The 22,626-nt window shown below is 40.3% G+C and overlaps 1 protein-coding gene and 1 long non-coding RNA gene across 10 annotated transcripts in view; both read left to right on the forward strand.

Annotated features, from left to right (window-relative positions):
* The first annotated feature begins 292 nt into the window (after positions 1 to 292).
* On the forward strand, positions 293 to 2,955 carry LOC145506324 (uncharacterized). The gene is made up of 2 exons (XR_014053754.1): positions 293 to 359; positions 2,154 to 2,955. It is a non-coding gene; the product is annotated as an uncharacterized LOC145506324 (long non-coding RNA).
* A 12,156-nt stretch (positions 2,956 to 15,111) lies between these two features.
* The window catches only part of PTGER3 (prostaglandin E receptor 3), a 212,806-nt gene continuing 205,291 nt past the window's right edge, over positions 15,112 to 22,626 (forward strand). For all 9 annotated transcript variants that reach the window (XR_014053751.1, XM_081490646.1, XM_081490647.1 and 6 more), the window contains exon 1: positions 15,112 to 16,230. Coding sequence is in view for 8 of the 9 variants with exons in the window: in XM_081490646.1 (XP_081346772.1) it covers positions 15,337 to 16,230 (894 nt within the window). In the remaining variant the exon portion in view is untranslated. The remainder of the gene's footprint in view (positions 16,231 to 22,626) is intronic.

Below are 22,626 nucleotides of genomic sequence, written 5' to 3' on the forward strand. Positions count from 1 at the left end.
AGAAGATGTTAATTTTAGTCTCTTATGAGTAGGTGGATAAGTAGACATCCTATTTTGAAATAACTGTAAATTTACAAAAAGTTGCAAAGGTTGAACAGAGAGTTCCCACATACTCCCACCCAGTTTTCACCATCATTAGCATATTACCCTGTGATTCTGTCAAAACTAAGAAACCAACATTGATATGTTACTATTACTTATAGTCTAGGTTTTATTTGAATTTTGGCATTTTTCCATTATTCTAATCCAGGGTGCTACATTATACTTCCTCTTGTTTCTCATATTTCTCCAGTCTCCTCTGGTCTGACAGGTTGTCATTCTTTCCTTGCCTTTGAAGACTTAAGAGGAGTACTGGCTGGGTATCCTTTAGACTATCCCTCATTCTGGGTTTGTCTGGTTTTTCTTGTGATTAAACTGATTTTGTGAGTTTCAGAGTAGATACCACAGAAGAAAAGTGCCCTTCTCATGGAAATTGCTTGAAATCACCATTGTAGTTCAGTTTTTTTTTAGTTTTTTTTCCCCATTCTTTGTCAGCTAAGTCACTAAGTGTAGCTCACCTTCAGAGTAGGGATGGGGAGAATTAAATTCCACCCTGCTGTGGGAAAAGGCTGTCTACGCATATTTCAATTCACTTTTAGATTTGTCTCCTATTTATTTACACTTGTATGGACTTCTGCATATTTATTCTTTAAGTCATAGTTCAATGCTGTGTTATTTTCTGCTCAAACTGTTCCAGCTTTGGCCATTGAGCGTCCTTTTCAGATTGACTCTTAACCTTTGACTTGCCTCCGTTCTCTGGTAGATGATGGAGAAAGGGAAGGAAGGAAGAATTGTTGGAGAGGAAGGTTTATCATCAAGTAGATGAGGGAATAAAATCTAGACCTTAGTGATGGTGACAGTTTTGACCTTAAGTAGGAGCCTTGACAGTTAAATATAATATCAGTAAGAATGAATTCAGGTGGCATTAGAGCCAAGTGTACAGGCACTGAGAGACTAGTAAACACAGTTTTTTTCCCAGCCACATTGAACCACACAGATGCTTACAAGAGGGTGTTGTAGCATTGCACATGGTTAAAAGATGAACATGTGATAACTAATAGTTTGCAAATGCCTGTATTTACCAAAGTAAACATACTAGCATAAGAAAATAACAATAACTGGTAACTTACACATAAATGAATAATTAAAATATACATAAGAAGAAGAATGCTATGTACGTTATTCAACTGAATAAGACCTGGATTTAAAGCCACAATATATGTAGGACAACCCCTTTCACATAATCTCAATCTAGCAGGGAAATGGTCTTATTTATAGAAGCAATAAAGTCTGTGCTAAAGTGGGAAGAAAATCAGTCTTGTCTGAATGAAGAGGCAGACTCTTAAGGAATTGACTTGAGCAGTCTTGAAGGACAGGTTTACTGATGAATAAGGTGAGATAATTTGTGAAGCCTCAAGATTTGGTTGTATTTTAGGAGATCTGAAATACTGTGGTGGTTTAAAACCTTAGAAAAAGAAGGAACCAAGTAATAATGCTGTCAGAAATAAACTGCACCACATTGAAAAGTGCCTGAAAACAGTGATAATTAAAGACCTTAATCAGGCACTCAGAACAAAGAGTTTCGTACCTACCCCCAAACTGAAACATCTGTGACCTGTTCTCAGTGCCATTATCAGAGACTGAGTACCTCTGGCCTGAATGTAATATGAAGTGAATGGGTATGATCCCAGTGGTGGATTTGGCAATGATACTTCATTTCTATCTGTACTCTTCCCCTGGAGTCAGAGAGCCAGATTTTAATTCTTACTTTATGGAACCTGTATGACATTGGACATTTTTATGACTAGCGTATGAGTATACAGCAAATAACTGAATGTTACTCCCTACTCGTGCCCTCAGATATTTTGTATGTTAATACTCAAGTATTCCTACTCACCCCTTTTACAGCACCAGATCCATTAAACTGCCTACTGTGTGTCTTCTTTTTAAATGTCACTTTCAACGTATCTAATTTCTACCCAAGCAATCTGTCCATCAAAACTAGTATATTTCACATTGATAAACAACATTATCAGTAACTTAGGGTGGAGGGTCCTCTTAGATTTCTCTTTTGCCTTTTCACCTCAAATAAATCTGACTTAACCTTGAATCAGTGGTTTTAACCCTCAAGTCCACAGTGCTCCACTACTGCTACCAAAAGGCTGGCATATGGCATATGCAAACGGTAAAGAATCCGCCTGCAATGCAGGAGACCTGGGTTCGATCCCTGGGTCGGGAAGATCATCTGGAGAAGGGAATGGAAATCCACTCCAGTATTCTTCCTTGGAGAATCCCATGGACAGAGGAGCCTAGCAGGTACAGTCCTTGGGGTTGCAAAGAGTTGGACACAACTGAGCGACTAACATTCACTACCCCTCTAACGTATAGTAGAGGTCTTCCACTGTATTTGCTAAATGATATTTAACCAAGTAGTTATCCTTTCAGTATTCAGAGTGGTTTGAAGCTGTTCATGTTCATGTAATTTCCTTGTTTTAAAACTTTTCCTATGGTTTTCAGGATTAAACTAAAATCCTTTGTGACTCCCACACCTTCCCTTACCCCTGCCAGTTCCAGCAAACTTGGGCACAAAGCCTGTACAGCCGTCCCCGGGAGCCATGCTGACTTCCATCTGTGTGCAAGTCTCCTGTGCCCTGTACACACCTCATTACCATCCCTGTCTCACTTGATCTTCACGACTCAATTCAGAACACTCAGATGCTCTCCCTGATTCCTGAGTTTCCATAGTTGAGGTGAATTTCTTTAAAGTCTTTTACCCAGTATTTCTAGCTCTTTCAGCATTCTATAGCTAGCACCCAGTGTTTGACAAGGGAATAAATACAAATATCTCACGTTTCTGAAAGGGTTTAGTCAGTTTTTTCCTCCAATACTAATAAATGCTTATTCTTTACTGGAAAACATTTGGTTGCAGGAGTTTTCTTTCCAAAGTTATGACAGCCAGTTACCAAACTGGACTCTCTTTTCTTTCTTTTTTTTTTCAGTTTAATAGTTCCATTTCATCACAAGTTAATAAGGCTTGCCTTTACTCGACCAGCTATGCTTCAGTGTAGTATAGAATCTGTAGAAATTGCATGTGAACACTGTTTATTACCCTCGATTTATGCCAACTTAAAAGTGAAAGTGTTAAGTCATTCAGTTGCCTCCCAACTCTTTGCGACCCCTTGGATTGTAGCATGCCAGGCTCCTTTGTCTGTGAAATTCCCCAGGCAAGAATACTGGAGTGGGTTGCCATTTCCTTCTCCAGAGGAACTTCCCAACCCAGAGTTTGAACCCAGGTCTCCTGCATTACAGGCAGATTCTTTACCATGTGAGCCAGCAGGGAAGCCCAGTAAAACACCAACTTAGGTTTATTGTAAACAGCTAAGAGAAGATTTCCATGGGGTCGCAAACAGGCACACAACTGAGTGAACTGAACTGAAGAGAAGATTGGAAACCAAGCCTCACTGGTATATATTTTGAAATCTGTTTAGTTTCTTTTTATATTCCCAAGGACAGAAGCACAGAATTATTCTGAAAGAGAATTTTAGTAAGCTATTGGTTTATTCCTAACATGTCTCTGCAAAAATACCAACCGAAGCAAGTTTGCTTATGAATTGGTAAATTGAATTGCTTTAGAATGTATAACTCTTGGAACTAAGTACGTTGGAGTGTGTCATTTGCAAAGTAGGCAATGAATTTAAAAATTAGCTTTCATGTTCTTGTGTAGGAACAGATAATAGAGGTCAAAATGGTTTTGTGTTTATTAAAATACTGTCATATATTTACTTAAATTTTTAGAACAGTAAACATAAACTAGTTACAACCGTATTTAATAAATAGGTTTTTGAGGCCCTAAAAGCTTTTAATGGAAAATAGCGTAAAATATTATCGATTGATTACTACACCAGTGAAGTTCATTTTATTGGCAAAGATGATTTGGACATTTATTATGAGATATAGTGAACTAAAAACCTGAAAATAAAACATGGAAGTGATGTGGATGACACAAATCTGACAAATTAGTAATTACATTAATCCTCTTAATGACATTATTACCTCTAATTATTCAAATCTGCTGAAAATGTTGCCTTTTCATTGCTTAAATACTACACATCAGAATTCTGAGCAGAAAAGATAAATCATCTTATTGTGATTTGGATTATGTGGGTGTTAGAGCTGAAGAATTTTAATGTGATACTAGTGACCATGATCAGAGAAAGTTTAAATATTTGCACCTTTGTAAATGATGTGGTTGGAATTACAGAATTGCATTGCTGTATATCACACTGTTCTTAATACATGAGAAGCACCAAAAAGGAAAGGTCGCCAAGTGTTCTCGTTAATTCTCTACCAGAAATGAAGACCATGTAAGTACTTCTCAGGCTGCATAACCCGGTGCTGCGGCACCTGCATTACTAAAACCCTGCAATAGAAAAAATGCCAAGAGGCTATTGGGACATTTCACTTGTAATATTTTCCCCAAATTACGGAAATGAATCTAAAATACTTGATGTAAAATCCTTGAGTTTAAATGCTTCTCACAAAGCATTCCATATCAAGGTCTAAGCATAGACATGGAAATTTAAGCAGATCTATTCATAATCAAGTTGTTGAAAGCCTGTGATAAAGATGAAAAGCAGCCAGAGAAAAAGGCGTTTATATAGAAACGGTAAGGATGACAGCCAGTATGTCGGAGCAGTGAAAAACAAGATCATGCAATGTCTTTAAAGGTATTTTGAAAAAATCGGCCTACTATTCTATATATACCCGTTCAAATGTATAAACTTTTTAACTTCTCCAAAGCTGAATCTCTAATACAAAAGTTAGATTTTTTTGGCAAAAGAAAATTGATATAGGATGGAAATTGGATCCACACAGTAAAGTGTTATGTGGCTAAATACAGTTTTGTTTTTTAAGTCACTAAAATAATTGTTTAAAGCAAATAGACTGTGAGACTTAGGTGCAGGTAAACAGCAGAAGTTGCTCAGGTCAAAAGGGGGTAAATGGAAGTGAGCTATTTGTAGGGTTATAAACAAAGTTGTACATATCTTGATGGTACTTTGATAATATGTATGGTATAAAAGCAACCACCAAACATAACCAGGAGTTACACGTAATACACTTACAAAGGAAAAAAACGGAATCACAAATAATGCAAAAGGAGGCAGAAAAGAGAAACATGATGGAAAATGAATAGGTAGTAGGTTTAAGTCCCACTGTTCAAGCACTCCCGTAATAAAAGAGAGATTGTCACACTAGATAAATGGAGCAACACCCATATGCTCTTACATCTATTGTGAACATAAAGATAAAAATAGGTTAGAAGTGAAAGGGTGGAAATCCTGTAGTTGTAAAAACTGAGGAAAGCATAGGAATAAAGAACCACGTAAGTCAAAAGCATAATCGGAGCGTTTATGCATGTAATAGTCAAAAACATGAAGCAAAACTTCATAGAACTGTATGGCAAAAATGGGGAGATCAGTCAACTTGACCTAATGACAACGCAGTACCTAGCAACAACATTCAAATACACTTGAGAATTTTTTAAGTGTGTGTGCTCTATTTGATTCCATTTACATGAAGCTCATTTCAGTTCTGTCAGTCGTGTCTGACTCCTTGCAACCCCATGGACTGCAGCACTCCAGGCTTCCCTGTCCATCACCAACTCCGTGAGCTTGCTCAAACTCCTCCGTCAAGTCCGTGATGCCATTCAACCATCTCATCTGTCGTCCCCTTATGCTTTCATCTTGCCCAGCATCAGGGTCTTTTCCCAACGAGTCGGTTCTTTGCATCAGGTGGCCAAAATATTGGAGTTTCAGCTTCAGCATCAGTCTTTCCAATGAATATTCAGGACTGATTTCCTTTAGGATTGACTGGTTTGATCTTGCAGTCCAAGGGACTCGCAGGAGTCTTCAACACCACAGTTCAAAAGCAATAGTTTCACGCTCAACTATAGTCCAACTCACATCCATGCATTACTACTGGAAAAACCATAGCTTTGACTGGCAGGCCTTGGCAAAATAATGTCTCTGCTTTTTAATATGCTATCTAGGTTCGTCATACTTTTCTTCCAAGGAGCAAGCATCTTTTAATTTTATGGCTGCAGTCACCATCTGTAGTGATTTTGGAGCCCAAGAAAAGAAAGTCTGTCACAGTTTCCATTGTTTCCCCTTCTATTTGCCTTGAACTGATGGAACCAGATGCCAAGGTCTTCGTTTTTTGAATGTTGAGTTTTAAGCCAGCTTTTTCACTCTCCTCTTTTACATTCATCAAGAGGCTCTTTAGCACCTCTTCACTTTCTGCCATAAGAGTAGTGTCATCTGCATATCTGAGGTTATTGATAGTTCTCCCGGCAATCTTGATTCCAGCTTGTGCTTCATCCAGCCCAGCATTTCTCATGATGTACTCTGCATATAAGTTAAATAAGCAGGGTGACTATACAGCCTTGATACACTCCTTTCCCAATTTGGAACCAGTCTGTTTTTCCATGTCTGGTTCTAACTAGTGCTTCTTGACCTGCGTACAGATTTCTCAGGAGGCAGGTCAGGTAGTCTGGTATTCCCATCTCGAATTTGCCACAGTTTGTTGTGATCCACACAGTCAAAGGCTTTAGTGTAGTCAATGAAGCAGAAGTAGATGTTTTTCTGGAATTCCCTTTTTCTATGATCCAATGGATGCTGGCAATTTGATCTCTGGTTCCTCTGGCTTTTCTAAATCCAGCTTGAACATGTGGAAGTTCAATTCCAGACCACCACAGTAAAGCAGGTATCACAGTAAAGCGACACACATACTTCCTGGCTTGCCAGTGCATATAAAAGTTATGTTTACCCTATACCAAAGCCTATTAAGTGTGTGATATTATGTCTAAAAGGACAGTATACATACCTTAAGTTTAAAATACTCTTTAAAAATACCCACCATTTTCTGATGGTGCAGGATTGCCACCAATCTTCCATCTAAAAATGCAATATCTGAAACTCAAAGCCCAATAAATGCCTGAAAGTCATGAAGTCAAGCATACCCTCAATAAGGGGGACTATGTTTCAGTTCCTGGAGAGGGGAGTATCTACATATATTAAGCAGGTTTGCCTCATTTATTTACTCATATCAGTATGGACTTGTGTATGTTTATATTTGGATTATATTCGGGATTACATTATATATTTTATTGGTCAGATTATTCCAGTTGGCCATTGGGAACTGTTTTACGTTGACTCCAGTGTTTCTTTGACATATCACCATCCTTTTGTCTTTTGAACACTCTAATTTTTGATACTACTGTAGGCTCATGTCTTCCCTGCCACAGCCATCAGTCATTTCTCCAAGGAGCTCTGGTTGTTCATATTGGAGAATGATATTTAGAAAGCAAGATCTAGATTCTAGGCTATATAGAAATTTAGTATATGATAAAATGGTATTTAAGAGAAGAATTATGATTTAGTTAATAAATAGTGCTAGTTAGCCATACAATAATCCATCAAAAAATTGAACTTCCACCTTATTTGCTAAAAAGTAAAAATTTAAATCTATTTGATTAAACATGATTATTAAAGCAGTATTTTCCAAAATGTAACAAGTATAGAAATTAAGGAGAAACTTTAACTTTCTTAAGCAATAATCCTAAAAATCATAAAGGGAAAGATGAACACTTTATTGAACAATTTTCCTACATATGATAATAAACATGACACAAAAAATTATAAGCACAATGATAGGGTAGGAAAATGAGAAACGGGTGGTGGGTATCTAAATATCCAAAGAGTTCCTGCAAACTAATAGCATAATGACAATCCAATGGGCAGTGCACAAAAATCAACGAGGAAGTTAATAGACATGAAAATGGATTTAACTTTACTAGTTAGGGAGATCCAAACTAACAGTAAAATATATTTTACTCAGATTGTAATTCAGAGCCGGCAAGCAGAACAGCAGGAATCCATGTATTTTAAGTGAATGTATCTTTGTATGAGCATAAAGAAAAATCTGTAGTCATACACCACAACCTGTTCATATTGGTTAGTTTGGAAGTGAAAATAAGGACAGGTGTAGAAAGTATCATTAACCTTTAAAAATACATGGGCTTCCCTGGTGGCCCAGTGGTAAAGAATCTGCCAATGCAGGAGACACAGGTTCAATCCCTGATCCAGGAAGATCCCACATGCTTCAGGGCAGCTAAGCCCATGCACAACTACTGTGCCTGTGCTCTAGAGCCTGCAAGCTACAACTACTGGGCCCATGCACTGCATCTACTGAAGCTCTCATGCTCTAAAGCCTGAACTCCACAACAAGAGAAGTCACCACAGTGAGAAGCCTACACACAGCAACAAAGACTCAGCACAGCCAAATCAATCAATTTTTTTAAAAAAATATATAATCTACATGCTATTTAAGCTTTGTTTAGCTTATTTTGTGACAAATTTAAGATGATAAAACCAAGACAATTAAAAATAAAAACAATAGCAGTAGATTAGGTAAATAATGGCAGTGACCTGAACAAAGATAGTAGGTGTGGAGATGGAGACAGTGAATATATATTTTGGAAATAGAATTAATATTACTGGATAATGGGTTGGAAAAGAGAAACAATGGAAAATGAAGAGTCAAGGACGGCCATTTGATTTCTGGCTTGAGTTGGTGGATGGCATTATTACATATTGCAATGGGGAAGACTCCAGTATAACCAGGAGTAGGGAAGAAAATTTGAAGTTCCATTTGAACATGCTGTGGTGTTATTGAGTTATCCAAGTGGGATGACAGTCAGTTGGATAAATGAAGCTAGAATTCCAGGGGAAGGATAGGCTGTGGATACAAATTTGAAATGTGTCAGTCCTCTCTTAAGGATTTATCATGATAAAAATAAGCCCCACAAATGTATACACCAATAAATATAAAAATGTTATTGTACAATTGCTGCTAATAACAAAAAATTATAACCTAAACATTCACAAAAATTATGCTCCAAACAGTCAAGAAAAAAAAAAAAAAGGTGTTCCTGGTATTCAAGAAGATTATAAAGAATTTCTATATATAAATGACCAAAAGAGATAATCACATTTGTTGAATGTTCAGAAGACAAGAAAAAGCTGTAGGAGTACTTCTAGTAACAATGAGAGGGTAAAGAAATCACAAGAGTTTTTCTCGTATTTTAATTTAGAAGGTTTATAGTCTTAAGATTAAATAATTTTATTTAATGTATGATACTCTGTGTGTGGTGTGAGATAAGGATTGTGTTCATTTTTATTTGCATATAGGTATCCAGTTTTCCCAGCACTATTTGTAAAGACTTTACTAAATTACCTTAACACTTTGCTGAAAATTAACAGAATTTGCATTTATGTATGTATGTGTGTATACATATCTTTGTATCTATATCTCTGTATATTTAATTTATATATCTATATAAACATATGGAGATGGCAATGACACCCCACTCCAGTACTCTTGCCTGGAAAATCCCATGGACGGAGGAGCCTGGTAGGCTACAGTCCACGGGGTCGCTAAGAATCGGACAGCTAAGAATCGGACACAACTAAGCGACTTCACTTTCACTTTTCCCTTTCATGCACTGGAGAAGGAAATGGCAACCCACTCCATTATTCTTGCCTGGAGAATCCCAGGGACGGCGGAGCCTGGTGGGCTGCTGTCTATGGAGTAGCACAGAGTCGGACACGACTGAAGTGACTTAGCAGCAGCAGCAGCAGCATAAACATATATATATATGTATATATATATATATATATAAAACTACATATCTATATAAAGTGTGCTTCCTAGGTGGCACTAGTGCTAAAGAATCCACCTACCAGTGCAGGAGACACAAGAGCCAAGGGTTCCATCCCTGGGTTGGAAGATTCCCTGGAAAAGGAAACAGCAACCCGCTCCAGTGTTCTTGCCTAGAAAATTCCATGGACAGAGGAACCTCGTGAGTTATGGGATTGCACAGAGTTGGACACGACTGAGCACACACGCACACACATCTATATAAAGTTCAATGGAATAACATAAGTATACTATTCCATTGAATTGCACGTACATCATTATGCCAATATTACTGTCCTGCAGATAACAATTATAAAGTCTGGTTAAAATATTAAAACATCAACTATTTAAATTTATTGGAAAGCATTCAAAAGCACACAGAACTGGGAGAAAAAATTAATCTCAAAAAAACTGCAACTGACGGGTAAGAATTAAGACTTCTGGCCTTTTGGACTGAGGTGGTACCCAATCCTCATGACTATCTCATAGGAAATAGTAGTAGAGAAATTGCCACCTCACTGGCAAAAAGTGCAAGAGACTGGAGTTCAAGGTTAGAAAAATCACTGCAGATTTAAATAGGAAATTCAAACAATGAGAACCACAGAAAGAGTGAACTGGAACTTCTGCCCAAATCTACATTTGACAGCCAATATATGTGAATGACAGAATCGCCCTGGAACCTATTTAAAAAAGCAAGCTGAAGCTTCACAGGCTTGAAATACCAGGGCACAGCCCCAAACAGACAGAACAGCTAGAAATTAGAAGAGACCCCCTATAAACCAGACAGAATGATCCCCGTCACTGAACAACCAACAAATCATATAGGTATGTTGTTGTTCGGTTGATAAATCATGTCTAACTCTTTGTGACTCCATGGATTGTAGCATGCTAGGCTCCTCTGTCCTCTGCTCTCTCCCAAAGTTTGCTGAAGTTCATGTTCATTGAGTCAGTGATGCCATCTAATCATCTCGTCCTCTGCCACCCCCCTTTTTCTTTTGCCTTCAATCTTTCCCAGCATCAGGGTCTTTTCCAATGAGTTGGCTCTTTGCATTAGATAGGACAGATCAGTTCACAAGAAACCAGGCTTAAAGAGCAGTCATGAAGAGACGAGATAACAGTAGCTGCCTATCAGAGGAGACAAAATGTTAGCATTTTGAATCCAGGCACGTTAACTGCCAAAAGGATCACCCCCACCACCACCAAATCAGTAATCTTCAGAAGAAAAATGAAATCCACTGTCACTACAGTATATGAACTTCAATGTCCAGTTTTCAGTTAAAAATTACTAGGCATATAAAGAAACAGAAAAGTTTGGAAAAGAGGCAGTCAATAAAAGGGACTTAGGGTATCCAGATAATTGATTTAGAAAAGACTTAAAGCGTCTCCTTTATTTTGTTGAACTACTAATTATATTGGTTAATGTTTGAGAGCTACATCTACCTTGTGTTCCTAAGATAAATCTTATTTGATCCTGAAGACTGTACACATTTTTCCACTTTGTCATCAAAACTACATTGTTTCTAAAATTGTGTTTCTTGATTTGCATGACAAATCACAAAAGCCACTAAGTTTAGCATTCTTTCTTCTATTATTTTGGGTAAAAAATCAGAGTTTCCATTAAAATATAAACTCCATAAATGAAGAAACTTTTGTTTTCCTTGTATCCTTGATGACTGTATGGTGTCTGACATAGAGTGGATGCTCAATATTTATTTATTTATTTTTGGCTGCACAACGCAGCATGTGGGATCTTAGTTCCTCCACCAAAAATTGAACCTGCATCCCCCGCACTGGAAGTGTGGAGTCTTAACTACTAGACTGGCAGACAAGTCCCAGCATTTATTGAATAAATGACTTGAAAACATGCTGAAATTAGTAGTTGGCTCTATAGAGTAAGAACTGCAGGTATTTTCAGGTAATCAAAGGCTTGATTGTGTGAAACTATTAATTTTTCCAGTTCAGTCACTCAGTCATGTCTGACTCTTTGCTATCCCATGGACTGCAGCACACCAGACTTCCTTGTCCATCACCAACTCCCAGAGCTTGCTCAAACTCATGTCCATTGAGTTGGTGATGCCATCCAACCATCTCATCCTCTGTCGTTCCCTTCTCCTCCTGCCTTCAATCTTTCCCAGCATCAGGGTCTTTTTCAATGAGTCAGTTCTTCGCATCAGATGGCCAAAGTATTGGAGCTTCAGCTTTAGCATCAGTCCTTCCAGTGACTATTCAGGACTGATTTAATTTTTTTTAATTTATGTCTATTTTAAGATTTCCTGATAGAAGTTCAGTAGAAGTATATACAATAAATTCATCAGCACTAGCTAAGTACTGACACATGTCATGAATTTTAAGATGTAAGATACAATAGGGGATTTAAATTTATGGACTAAAATCACTTCTAGGCATAATGTCAGTTAAAAATACATAATGGGTGAATACATGCTTTAAAATCTTTTTAAAAGTTTTTGAATATGTGGTATTTCAGTTACCTGACTCTGTAACTTTAATCCTCACTGGAATATTGATTAAACAGACACTCAAGGAAAGACGGAATGACAACAGTTATGTGTTAATGAGTTAGGCCCCTATGAAAAGTATCAGAGGTCCCTAAGCAAAGCGTGTATTGTTCGGAAATTATATGGCATGTTATTAACCTTTGGGTCACTAGAGGGCAGTGATGTTTCAGACCAACACAATTCAGACTATTTCTGTTCTGACACTAAGAAATGTGGATCCGGAGTCATTCTGTACCAGCATTCTATAGTGACACCTCAGATACTCCAAATTGTTTTCAAGGTGAATAGCTACAAAACATACAACTTAGGATAAGACGAAGCAACCAATACACAGAAAGAAAGAAAGTGTTATACAAAACTTCTGAGATGCAGTACATTTAAGACATTGGTGGAGGTGAGTTAAGAGAGGCTAACATTAACTGTTTGATACTATATGCCCTTATACTTTTAACTCTTATGTAGTCTAACTGGTGCATACTGCAGTGAGGGTAACAAAACTTTCAAAGAGGTCAAATATTCATAAATAAAACAATAATTTTTGATGTAACTGTAGATTGGCTTTGTTTTGTTTTTGGTTTTTTTTTTTGCTGTATAAATCATGAAAAGGTCTTAAATTTTAAAATAAATATACAGTTACACTAGAGTTTTATTGCTATAACATTAAATTTTGATATGTACTTTCAATCCAATGCTTTGGATAAAACTTGTATCTGAGAATACCATCGAATATTTTACTTTTCAAATGACACTTTAGAAAAACATTTTCACAAATATGAGTTTGAGACTAATTAAAACTAATAAAAGCTTGGGGGAAGATTTAAAAAATGAACCACTTCTCTATTCCTTCTTAGTTGTTCTCATTAGACACATGGCATTACAAATAAATTCAAAAAAGTAAAAGAAAAAAATAAACAGTAAAACACAAAATGAAATTAGTGATGTGATTAATGCATGTTGTTAAAACAGAGTTTACATTTCATTTTTGCTTTTTATCCTTTAAAAATTATATAGCCCTATAATGATTTTTTGTTCAGACTCTCATACAGAGTCAAAACAACAGCATAGAAAGAATGCAAGGGAACATACTCCACTCTCACCTCCTACTACTCATTTACATCCAATGAGATCAACTAAGCTGGAAAAGACAAACAACTGAACTGACCCAGGCTTGCTCTGAAAGTCAGCGGAAGTCAGTAATGGTCTTCATAGGGCTGAGTAAATGGGCTTCCCAACTGGCTCAGCGGTGAAGAATCCGCCTGCGATACAGAAAACGCAGGAGATGCCACGAGTTCCATCCCTGGGACAGGAAGCTCCCCTGGAGGAGGGCATGGCAACCCGATGCAGTACTCTTGCCTGGAGAATCCCATGGACAGAAGAGCCTCACAGGTTACAGCCCATAGAGTTGCACAGAGTCGGAGATGATGGAAACGACTGAGCTGAATGATTAGGTCTAATTTCTTAAATATGAGGGAAAATGAAGTTCGTAAATAATTTTTAAACTCTTTCCATTTCCCCGACAAGATGAAAAGGCAGAAAAACTAGAGCCTCCCTAGATTTGAGAACTGCTGGTCTTATCACCTATTGAGAGTGGTTATGATATCTATGTAAAGAACACTGTGCTTCAGATAAGAAGTTGGAGACTGGAGAATTGCTGAAAGACTTGGACACACCTTTTAACTTCAGGAGCCTCAGTTACCTCACCTTAAAGGGGGAGTAATAACAATACTTGGAGGATGGCTGGAAAAAAATGGGGAAATGGTTGAGAAACACATGAAATATTGGCTTACTAAAACATGTTACTAGGTGATTATGCCCATTTTCACTAAATGTGAAGACCTTCATAACATCTAAATGCAGTTTCTAGTCCTAATTGCGTAAGAATGGTCCAGGGTGGAGAAAGATGGTTGCAGGCTTTGTAAGAGTTTGCCTTGTTTCTCTGCCCCACCTCTCCTCACTCCCACAGGCTAGCAGCCTTTGATTTCAATATTTCAGATGTGCTGAGACAGTGAAATAGTGAGTGGCAGCCACCTGCCTCTAGCCCCTTTTGCCCTAGCTAACTTTTAAAAATATTTTTAATTAATTAATATATATATATTTAATGTTAAGGAAGGAGAAGAATTTAGGCGGGTGATGAAAGGGATTAGTAGTTGAGATTTTTTATTTTTGAATCCGACAGTCTGATTTTATTTTGTCTTCCTGTACCTATTCCCTTAAATCTTGTGGCACTATTGGTTTTACAGTTTCAGGGCGCCCCTGGGGACAGAGCAACTGGCCTGCTTAAGATCATGCGAGAGTCCCAAAGTAGAAAGGGAAAAACGTTCACGCTCATCTACGCATCAGGTGAGTGGTTTGCCTCGATTGCTCAGGGTCTTGTAGGTAAAATACACTTGCAAGCGTTACAAAAGAGCGTCGGAAGGAAGATCCGGTCCTTGCGCGAGCCTCTGTGGATGGAGAAGGAGGAAGGCGAACACCTTGGCAACTTGCCTGAGGTGGGGTAGCCGAGGGAGACCTTTTAGCCCCAGCCTCTCACGGACTCTCCTCTGGCAGAGAACCGGAGCAGGCGCGGGGCCTGGCTGGGCGGCCGGTCCGGCAGGAGCTGGGGCATTTCGAGAGGAGTCCTCCGGGGGCGGAAGGATGTTAGGAGCCCTGGCGGCCAAAGCAGTGATCAAGCCGCAGCGAGAGAGAGAGAGAGGCTCTCGGCTGCTTCTGCATCCTCCTCCCACTGCACTTTGGCCCACGCCCACGGGCGCCCCGCCCCCTCCCCCCTCGGGCTTATAGCAGGCGCCGGGCACCTCCGGACGCCTGGGAGCCGACGGCGCGGCTGCCTGCTTGGCCTGGGATCCACGGCGCTGACGCCTTAGTGGCGAAGTGAGGCGGAGGCTGCGCCCCGCATCATGGAGGGCAGCCTAGCCGGGACCCCTGCCCCAGCCCCGGTCGCCACCGACAGCCGCCGCCTACCGCGCCGGGTCTGCCGGCTCCCGTCGCTGTTCTCAAGGTGCCGTCCCTTCCTCACCTCCAAGGCAATATGAAGGCCACCCGGGACCACGCGAGCGCCCCTTTCTGTACGCGCCCCAACCACTCCGACCCGGGTATCTGGACGGCCGAGCGCGCCGTTGAGGCGCCGAACAACCTCACGCTACCCCCGGAGCCCAGCGAGGACTGCGGCTCGGTGTCCGTAGCCTTTTCGATGACCATGATGATCACCGGGTTCGTGGGCAACGCGCTGGCCATAACGCTCGTGTCGAAGAGCTACAGGCGCCGGGAGAGCAAGCGCAAGAAGTCGTTTCTGCTGTGCATCGGCTGGCTGGCGCTCACCGACATGGTCGGGCAGCTGCTCACCAGCCCGGTGGTCATCGTCCTCTACCTGTCCCACCAGCGCTGGGAGCAGCTCGACCCGTCGGGGAGGTTGTGCACCTTCTTCGGCCTGACCATGACCGTCTTTGGGCTCTCCTCGCTCTTCATTGCCAGCGCCATGGCCGTCGAGCGGGCGCTGGCCACCCGGGCGCCGCACTGGTACTCAAGCCACATGAAGACCAGCGTCACCCGCGCAGTGCTGCTAGGCGTATGGCTGGCCGTGCTCTCCTTCGCCCTGTTGCCGGTGCTGGGCGTAGGTCAGTATACCATCCAGTGGCCCGGGACTTGGTGCTTCATTAGCACCAGGCCTGGGGGCAACGGGACTAACTCCCGGCAAAACTGGGGCAACGTTTTCTTCGCTTCTGCCTTTGCCATCCTGGGGCTCTCGGCGCTGGTGGTCACCTTCGCCTGCAACCTGGCCACCATTAAGGCCCTGGTGTCCCGCTGCAGGGCCAAGGCCACGGCGTCGCAGTCCAGCGCCCAGTGGGGCCGAATCACGACAGAGACGGCCATCCAGCTCATGGGGATCATGTGCGTGCTGTCGGTCTGCTGGTCGCCGTTGCTGGTAGGTAGTTCCAGGGCATGGGGAGTTCGGGGTGGGCGCGTGCGCGCCGGCGGGCAGTGGAGACTTTGGGAAGTGACAGCACCTGCAGGGGCGTGTCTGCAAGCAGAGAACTTTGCAGAGGGCTCTACCTGCGCTATCTTGGTCTCGGCTTCAGAACGTAGCTCCTCATTTACTTGCTGAGAACCTTCCAAGTGCTAGGCATCGCATTAGGCTCAGGCTGTGCACGCCTGGAGACCCCAAGGGTGCTCACATTCTAATCGGAGAGAGTAAGAGGATACCCAGGTGTTAGTTCACTGCTGGTGCAGAAACTGGTTTCTCCCGGGAGCATTAGGAGCAGAATAGAATGGCGATGACAACTCTAGCCCGGTGCTCTGGGTTTTCGCCTTATTTCAAATACCTCTCTCACGTAGAGTCGATTTTCACTCTGCAGAAGTACTTTACCGGCGCCCCACCCCTGCGCCCATCCCCCAGCCCGCAGACAGGCACAGCCTCTGAGCCAGTGCGCGCCCTGCCACAGCAGCCGCCGCTCACTTGGCTAGCAGGCAGATGCGAAGCAGGAGAGTGGAGAGGCGTCTTGCCCTCCACCAGCCTCCGTCCTTTGAAATTGCGCTGCGCCCTCTAGGAAGTGCCCGAACCCACAGTCATCCCGTGGGCCCCGAGGCCTACTAACTCCCTCGGGCCAGCCTTTGCTTGTCCTTTTGGTCACTGCGCGGGGCTGATGGCAAGGCCCTTCCTGGGATAGGAAGTAGAGGTTTCTGCACTTTCCAGCTCCTCACGGGGCCCACAGCCCGGGAGCAAGTGACGTTTCCACATGCTCTTGCCTAACACCCTCTTTACATGTTACTTTCCAGGTTTTCCTCTGCGGTCCTTTTAGCTGGACATTCGGTGTAAGTGCTATTTACGAATTCCTGATGAATGGCTGCTTGTTTAGGCCCCCAGCAACCTGGCTCAGTAGGTATTCCTGCAAGAGCGACCTGGTCACTGTGACAGGGTTGCAACAGATGACATATAGGACCTAGAAATTTATTAGACAGTTGTGAAAAACTCCTGAAATCCATGGCACACTTTTCAGAAACCACCCACGCATAGGGTTTTTTTTTTTTTTTTTTTTCTTGTTTTAGTTTTTATCTGTATCTTGCGGCTTACGGAATCGTGGTTCCCCCACCAGGGATCCAACCGGTGTCCCCTGCATTGGGAGCTTGGAATCTTCATGGCAGGACCATGGAAGTCCGGAGCTTTTCTTTTTTTAATTGTGATAGAATACACATAACATGAAATTTCCCATTAGTTTTAAGTGTGCAATTAAGTTACATTAAGTACATTAACATTCTCATACACCATGTAGAATTTTAAAATCCTTGTACTTTTTAACCTAACGGTAGTTCCTTTTCTCCTCTCACTCTACCCCACCCCCACCACTCCTGCATTTGACAACACCGATATTCCAGAATACTTTTGTTTAATTGTGTAGTATATTTAGAGCAGGAGTCTTGGCTTGGAATGGATCATAGGTGGTGACAAGGAGAGTTATGTTGGGACCTCATAGCCCACAAATCGCTGTAAGGTCTCAGTTCTGCATTCCAGAAGCTAGAAGTCAGGCTGATGTCATCACCATGGTTTATCAAAGCCAGCACCAATTTTAGACATATTTACTTCTACTGTGTGTAGGTAGCCAAATAGAAGAAAAAAAGAATTCTAAATAATAAGCACTTTACTACAATTGATAGTTAATGTAGCTTTAAAGGCAAACAGAATATTTGAATTTTTCACAACAGTCATTTGAGTCCCACATATTTGAGTTTGTTCTATCACACTCTTTGAATGTGTGCTCTGTATATCCAAGGAAAAAGGTAAATCATATGAATAAAATGCTTACTCATACAGTTAACCAGACTTATAGTTGTTGCTTTTTTTTTAAGTAGAAGAGAAAATAAGCAGTGTGTTTTTATTTCAAAACTGTGCTTCTAATATGATGGGCATGGTGGCTTTATGAAGACTTTAGATCAGTTCTGAAAACTGAAACCTGGGATGGCCAAACTCACTCTTAAGAAACCCTGTATTTGGAATTCATCTAATTTAATTTCAATTAATATTTGCATATAAACTTTGTTGGTTTGCAGTATTTTATCAAAGTTTATTGGGTCAATTCTCATAAAAACATTAAACAAATTCTACATGTGATCATATCAAAAAGAAGAAATTTGTGGTTTTCAAAACAAGTATTTTTTGAACTAAAGAAATTTTTCTGTCTTCTGTTTTGTGCACCACTGAAGTTAAATCTCCAAATATCTCCAGAAAGATCTGCAGTACAAAGTTGGAATTATTTCAAAGGAAAGAAAATGGCAAAACTGCTCTCTTAATAGGTTAGGGAATTATAAGAATGAAAACACTAGAATTTAGTGAACTGAATTTTTAGTGTATTAATGCTGAAGTGAGAGGGGTTTTTTAAAATATGTTTTTCCTAATTATAAAATATAGATTCCCTGTTAGCTTTAAAAAAAAAAAATTGGGCAGAGGGTACTAATCTAATTATCCAAAATTCTTACTTGAAAGGACTCTGAGTATATCTTATCTTGGAAGCCTAACATGATAACAATAATATTCAGTTGTCACTGCTGAAAAACTTAGCAGAGAAGAGATACCATAATAAGAAAATATCCCAACTGCTGCAAAGTCCTGCTGTGTAAATAGGAGCCGGTGCTGGGCTTATCTGGTTTAAATAGAGGCTTATCTATGGTGCAAACAAAAGCTTTTAAACTTTTTTCCCCAGAAGCTATACGATAGAAAATCTGAAATTAAGTGAGAATACAGTGGGAATTGATGTCACCATTGATAGATGACCTATACTTCTTAGTCAATATAAGGCATCAAATTCTGTTGAAATCGGCCAATTGACTCAGCAATGCAATCTGTTTGACTTATTATCATTAGATTTTTTATGAACTACGATCACCAAATAGTCCAGTTGTTTGACATGATAGCCAAGTTTCCAGAAGTAGGAATAACTCGAGGCTGTTGTTCAGAGAAAACCATGACGACAGTTTGTACTTTTGTACACCTGGCACTCCTCAAACAGGTACGACAGCTACAATACTAATACTGTAAGTGGCTAATACTGTAGCCATCTTAAAAATAGTAGACGAAAAGCTATCTACACTGTGAAAAGAGAGAATGAGAAACAGAGTTTCTCAGCCCAACTCGAGAACTGCATAAAAGCAGCCTTAGGAACTTTGCCTTTAATCTTGAACCTGCAAATTCCCTGCTCAATAGCCACAGATGCGCGCAGAGAAGCTTTGATTCAAGGAGATATTTTACAACATAGATGTAGTGTTTTTTAAGTTTGAGGAATCGCTGGCATTTTTTGACATAGAAAATTTGCCTTAAATGCACTACATGTGAAAAATAGATGCAATAGGTTATTTTACAGAAGTAATGGTGTTTTACAGTGTTATAAAAAGTATTATTAAATTGCTAATATTTTCTTTTCCTATAATTTGTGCCATGTTCAGGGTGTTAATTCAGGGGAAATGATTAAGCATATGAATTGACGTTATAGGAAAAATCTTCTATAATTTGTTTTTATAAGAATTTAGATTATTCAGAATTCTTAGCTTTTTTTTTTTTTTAGTTTACTACAATTCATTTTAAGCATTGTGGAGAGATATTAAATAGACATTAGAAACTGGTCAAAGCATTATAATCTGTTCAGAGAAGTAGGATGCCCACATTTGTAATTGAAACAATTAGAGAATAATACAAGATTAGATGTAATTAATAATGCCTTTGGCTGTGGGAAGAAATCCCTCTGAATTTGCCAGAGTAGTCTTCCAGAAAGAGATGGGCTGCCATAGCTTGACCTCACAGCTGAGAGTGTGTAGGTCCGGGAACCCAGCCCATGAGAGTACAGAGGGTGGACGCTGAAACCACAGGAAGAATGGTTTGAAAAATTTCTGTGGATGCATTGAGGATAAACACAGGATAAGGACTGTGTTCTTTGGCCTGTAGGCTATAAAACCTCTATTTTGGGTTTTTGAATAGGGGAATGAATTTTTAAAAGATTGTCAGAGGTGTAGTGTGTGGATAGATTTGGGCTGGAAAATGGGAAAGTGAGATCAGTAACAACTTGCTTCTGCAGGTCTGTTAGGGCCCAAGGGTAGAGACTGTGGAAAGAGATAAGTCAGAGAAAGAAAGGTAACGCTGATAGATATGGTCAGTTTAAGGAGTGATTGATGCGTTTGAATTGTGGTTTTGGAGAAGACTCTTGAGAGCCCCTTGGACTGCAAGGAGATCCAACCAGTCAATCCTAAAGGAGATCAGTCCTGAATATTCATTGGAAGGACTGATGCTGAAGCTGAAACTCCAATACTTTGGCCACCTGATGAGAATTGACTCATTGGAAAAGACCCTGATCCTGGGAAAGATTTGAAGGCAGGAGAGAAGGGGACGACAGAGGATGAGATGGTTGGGTGGCATCACCAACTCGATAGACATGAGTTTGAGCTAGCTCCAGGAGTTGGTGAAGGACAGGGAAGCCTGGCGTGCTGCAGTCCATGGGGTCACAAAGAATCAGACATGACTGAGTGATTGAACTGAACTGAAGAGTGGGGGCTTCTGGCTTTTGGACACCATACGTAAGGAGATGGCAGATTATCTAAGATATATCCAGAAGCAAATGTAACTTGAAGATTAATGAGATAAATCGGGGCTTAAAATGTAGGTTTTGTATCTTGAGTTTATTACAGAGAGCCAAGAATTAAACAAATTCTTAAGCCATCTCATTTGAAGACATTCAGATGGTCTAGAGTTGTAGCATACGTGTGACTCATTGACCTTTCTCCTTTGAAAAAGCTGTAAAGGTCAATAACTCAATTATGAAAGTTTCCATAGGATCATTTTTCTGGGAATTACACTCAGGAATATGCACCACAGGCATTTGTAACAAAGGATAATCGATGATTTGTCTGGGGGAGCTGAGAGGTGGTAGTGAGAGGTACTGGGTGTCATGTTCAATTTTCAGTCCTTGCCTTGCAGAGCTAGAAAGCAGGGAGAGAAGTTCTCCTTCAAACTCCTCACATACGGGTAGCACTTTTATAGTCCACCAGTGTTCTACATGCATCTCTTTCACACTTGGCAACTCTTGGAATCTACAACTGTAGCATATCATATTCTGAATCCCTCTTTTCCCTCAATTCCGTATCATAGAAGTAAGTAAGTGGTTTGTATTTCAATTCCTGCCTTGCTTCTTGAGAATTATTAGATGGCCTCTTAAGTCCTTCTTTTCCCTAGAAAAATTCTAATTTTCAAAGATAAATGAAGGTAACCCAAGAAGGAACCTTGTTTTTCTTGGGGTTCCTCTTATATCTTGTCTCCTGAGTGTACGTCAGCATTTTATGGTAAACATAGTAATCCATTCTTACACAGAAATGACAATTGGGCAGTGTGTTACTTTTTTAAATGAGAGCGATGCACACACACACACGTACGCACACATATACACACACACGGAAATAACAATGTGGAGTAGTGATTATGCTCCCTTTATTCGGAACACTTTTGTCTCCATTTTTCCAACTTTACACCTCACCCTTCAGGCATTCAGGACAGCTGCCAAGCAGTCACTGTCTTGGATTGGCTAAGGTCCCAAGTTAGCAGTGACTTTGTTAGAGGAACCTTCCTTCAGCCTCTTTAGACTTGGTTGGGTGCTCCAACTCGTTGGTCCCACAACGCTTACCTTGAAGATCCCTGTCTTGATCTGAGTCACACTTTACTGAACATTCTGGTTAATTGACCTCCTGAGGGCAGATATAGTAACTACCCAGTAAATTGTTATTTTCCTAGAAACTATCATGATGATCAGCCATACACGGTATGTCCAGTACAAGCCTATTGAGTGAATATCTGAGCACATAAATCAGAAGACAGATTCTTGTCGCAGTGACATACACAATCCATTGTGTGACCTTAAACAGCTTGCTTGATATCTTTGTGAACACTTTTCTTTTTTTCCTGTAAAATAGGAATAAAAACACCAACTCATTTCACAGGATTGTAATAAAAAGCAAAATAAATGCATGTGAAAATAATTGAGACTATTTCTTCCATATTAAGAATACTACTGTGATATTTTATAGTTGAGAGTGTTGACTTCTTGTCTTCAGATGGACCTTTATCCCAGGAAACTGGAGAAAAGAGAGACGTGATATTTCACAGCTTGATTAGTTATAATTAACTAGTGGGGAAATGTGGTGGAGAATGTAACTTTTTGGAAAAAAAAATTAAGAAAATGGGCAAATAAATATTGTAAGATTAATATTTGTAAATATTTGCAAGGTATTGTAATTCATTCCTTCTCCTTGCCCCCATCACCATCACCATCCTCTCAGCTCTGGGATACTT

The sequence above is a fragment of the Giraffa tippelskirchi genome, chromosome 5 (assembly GCF_054371585.1).
Source record: "Giraffa tippelskirchi isolate mGirTip1 chromosome 5, T2T-mGirTip1v1.2.pri, whole genome shotgun sequence".
Lineage (NCBI taxonomy): Eukaryota > Metazoa > Chordata > Mammalia > Artiodactyla > Giraffidae > Giraffa > Giraffa tippelskirchi.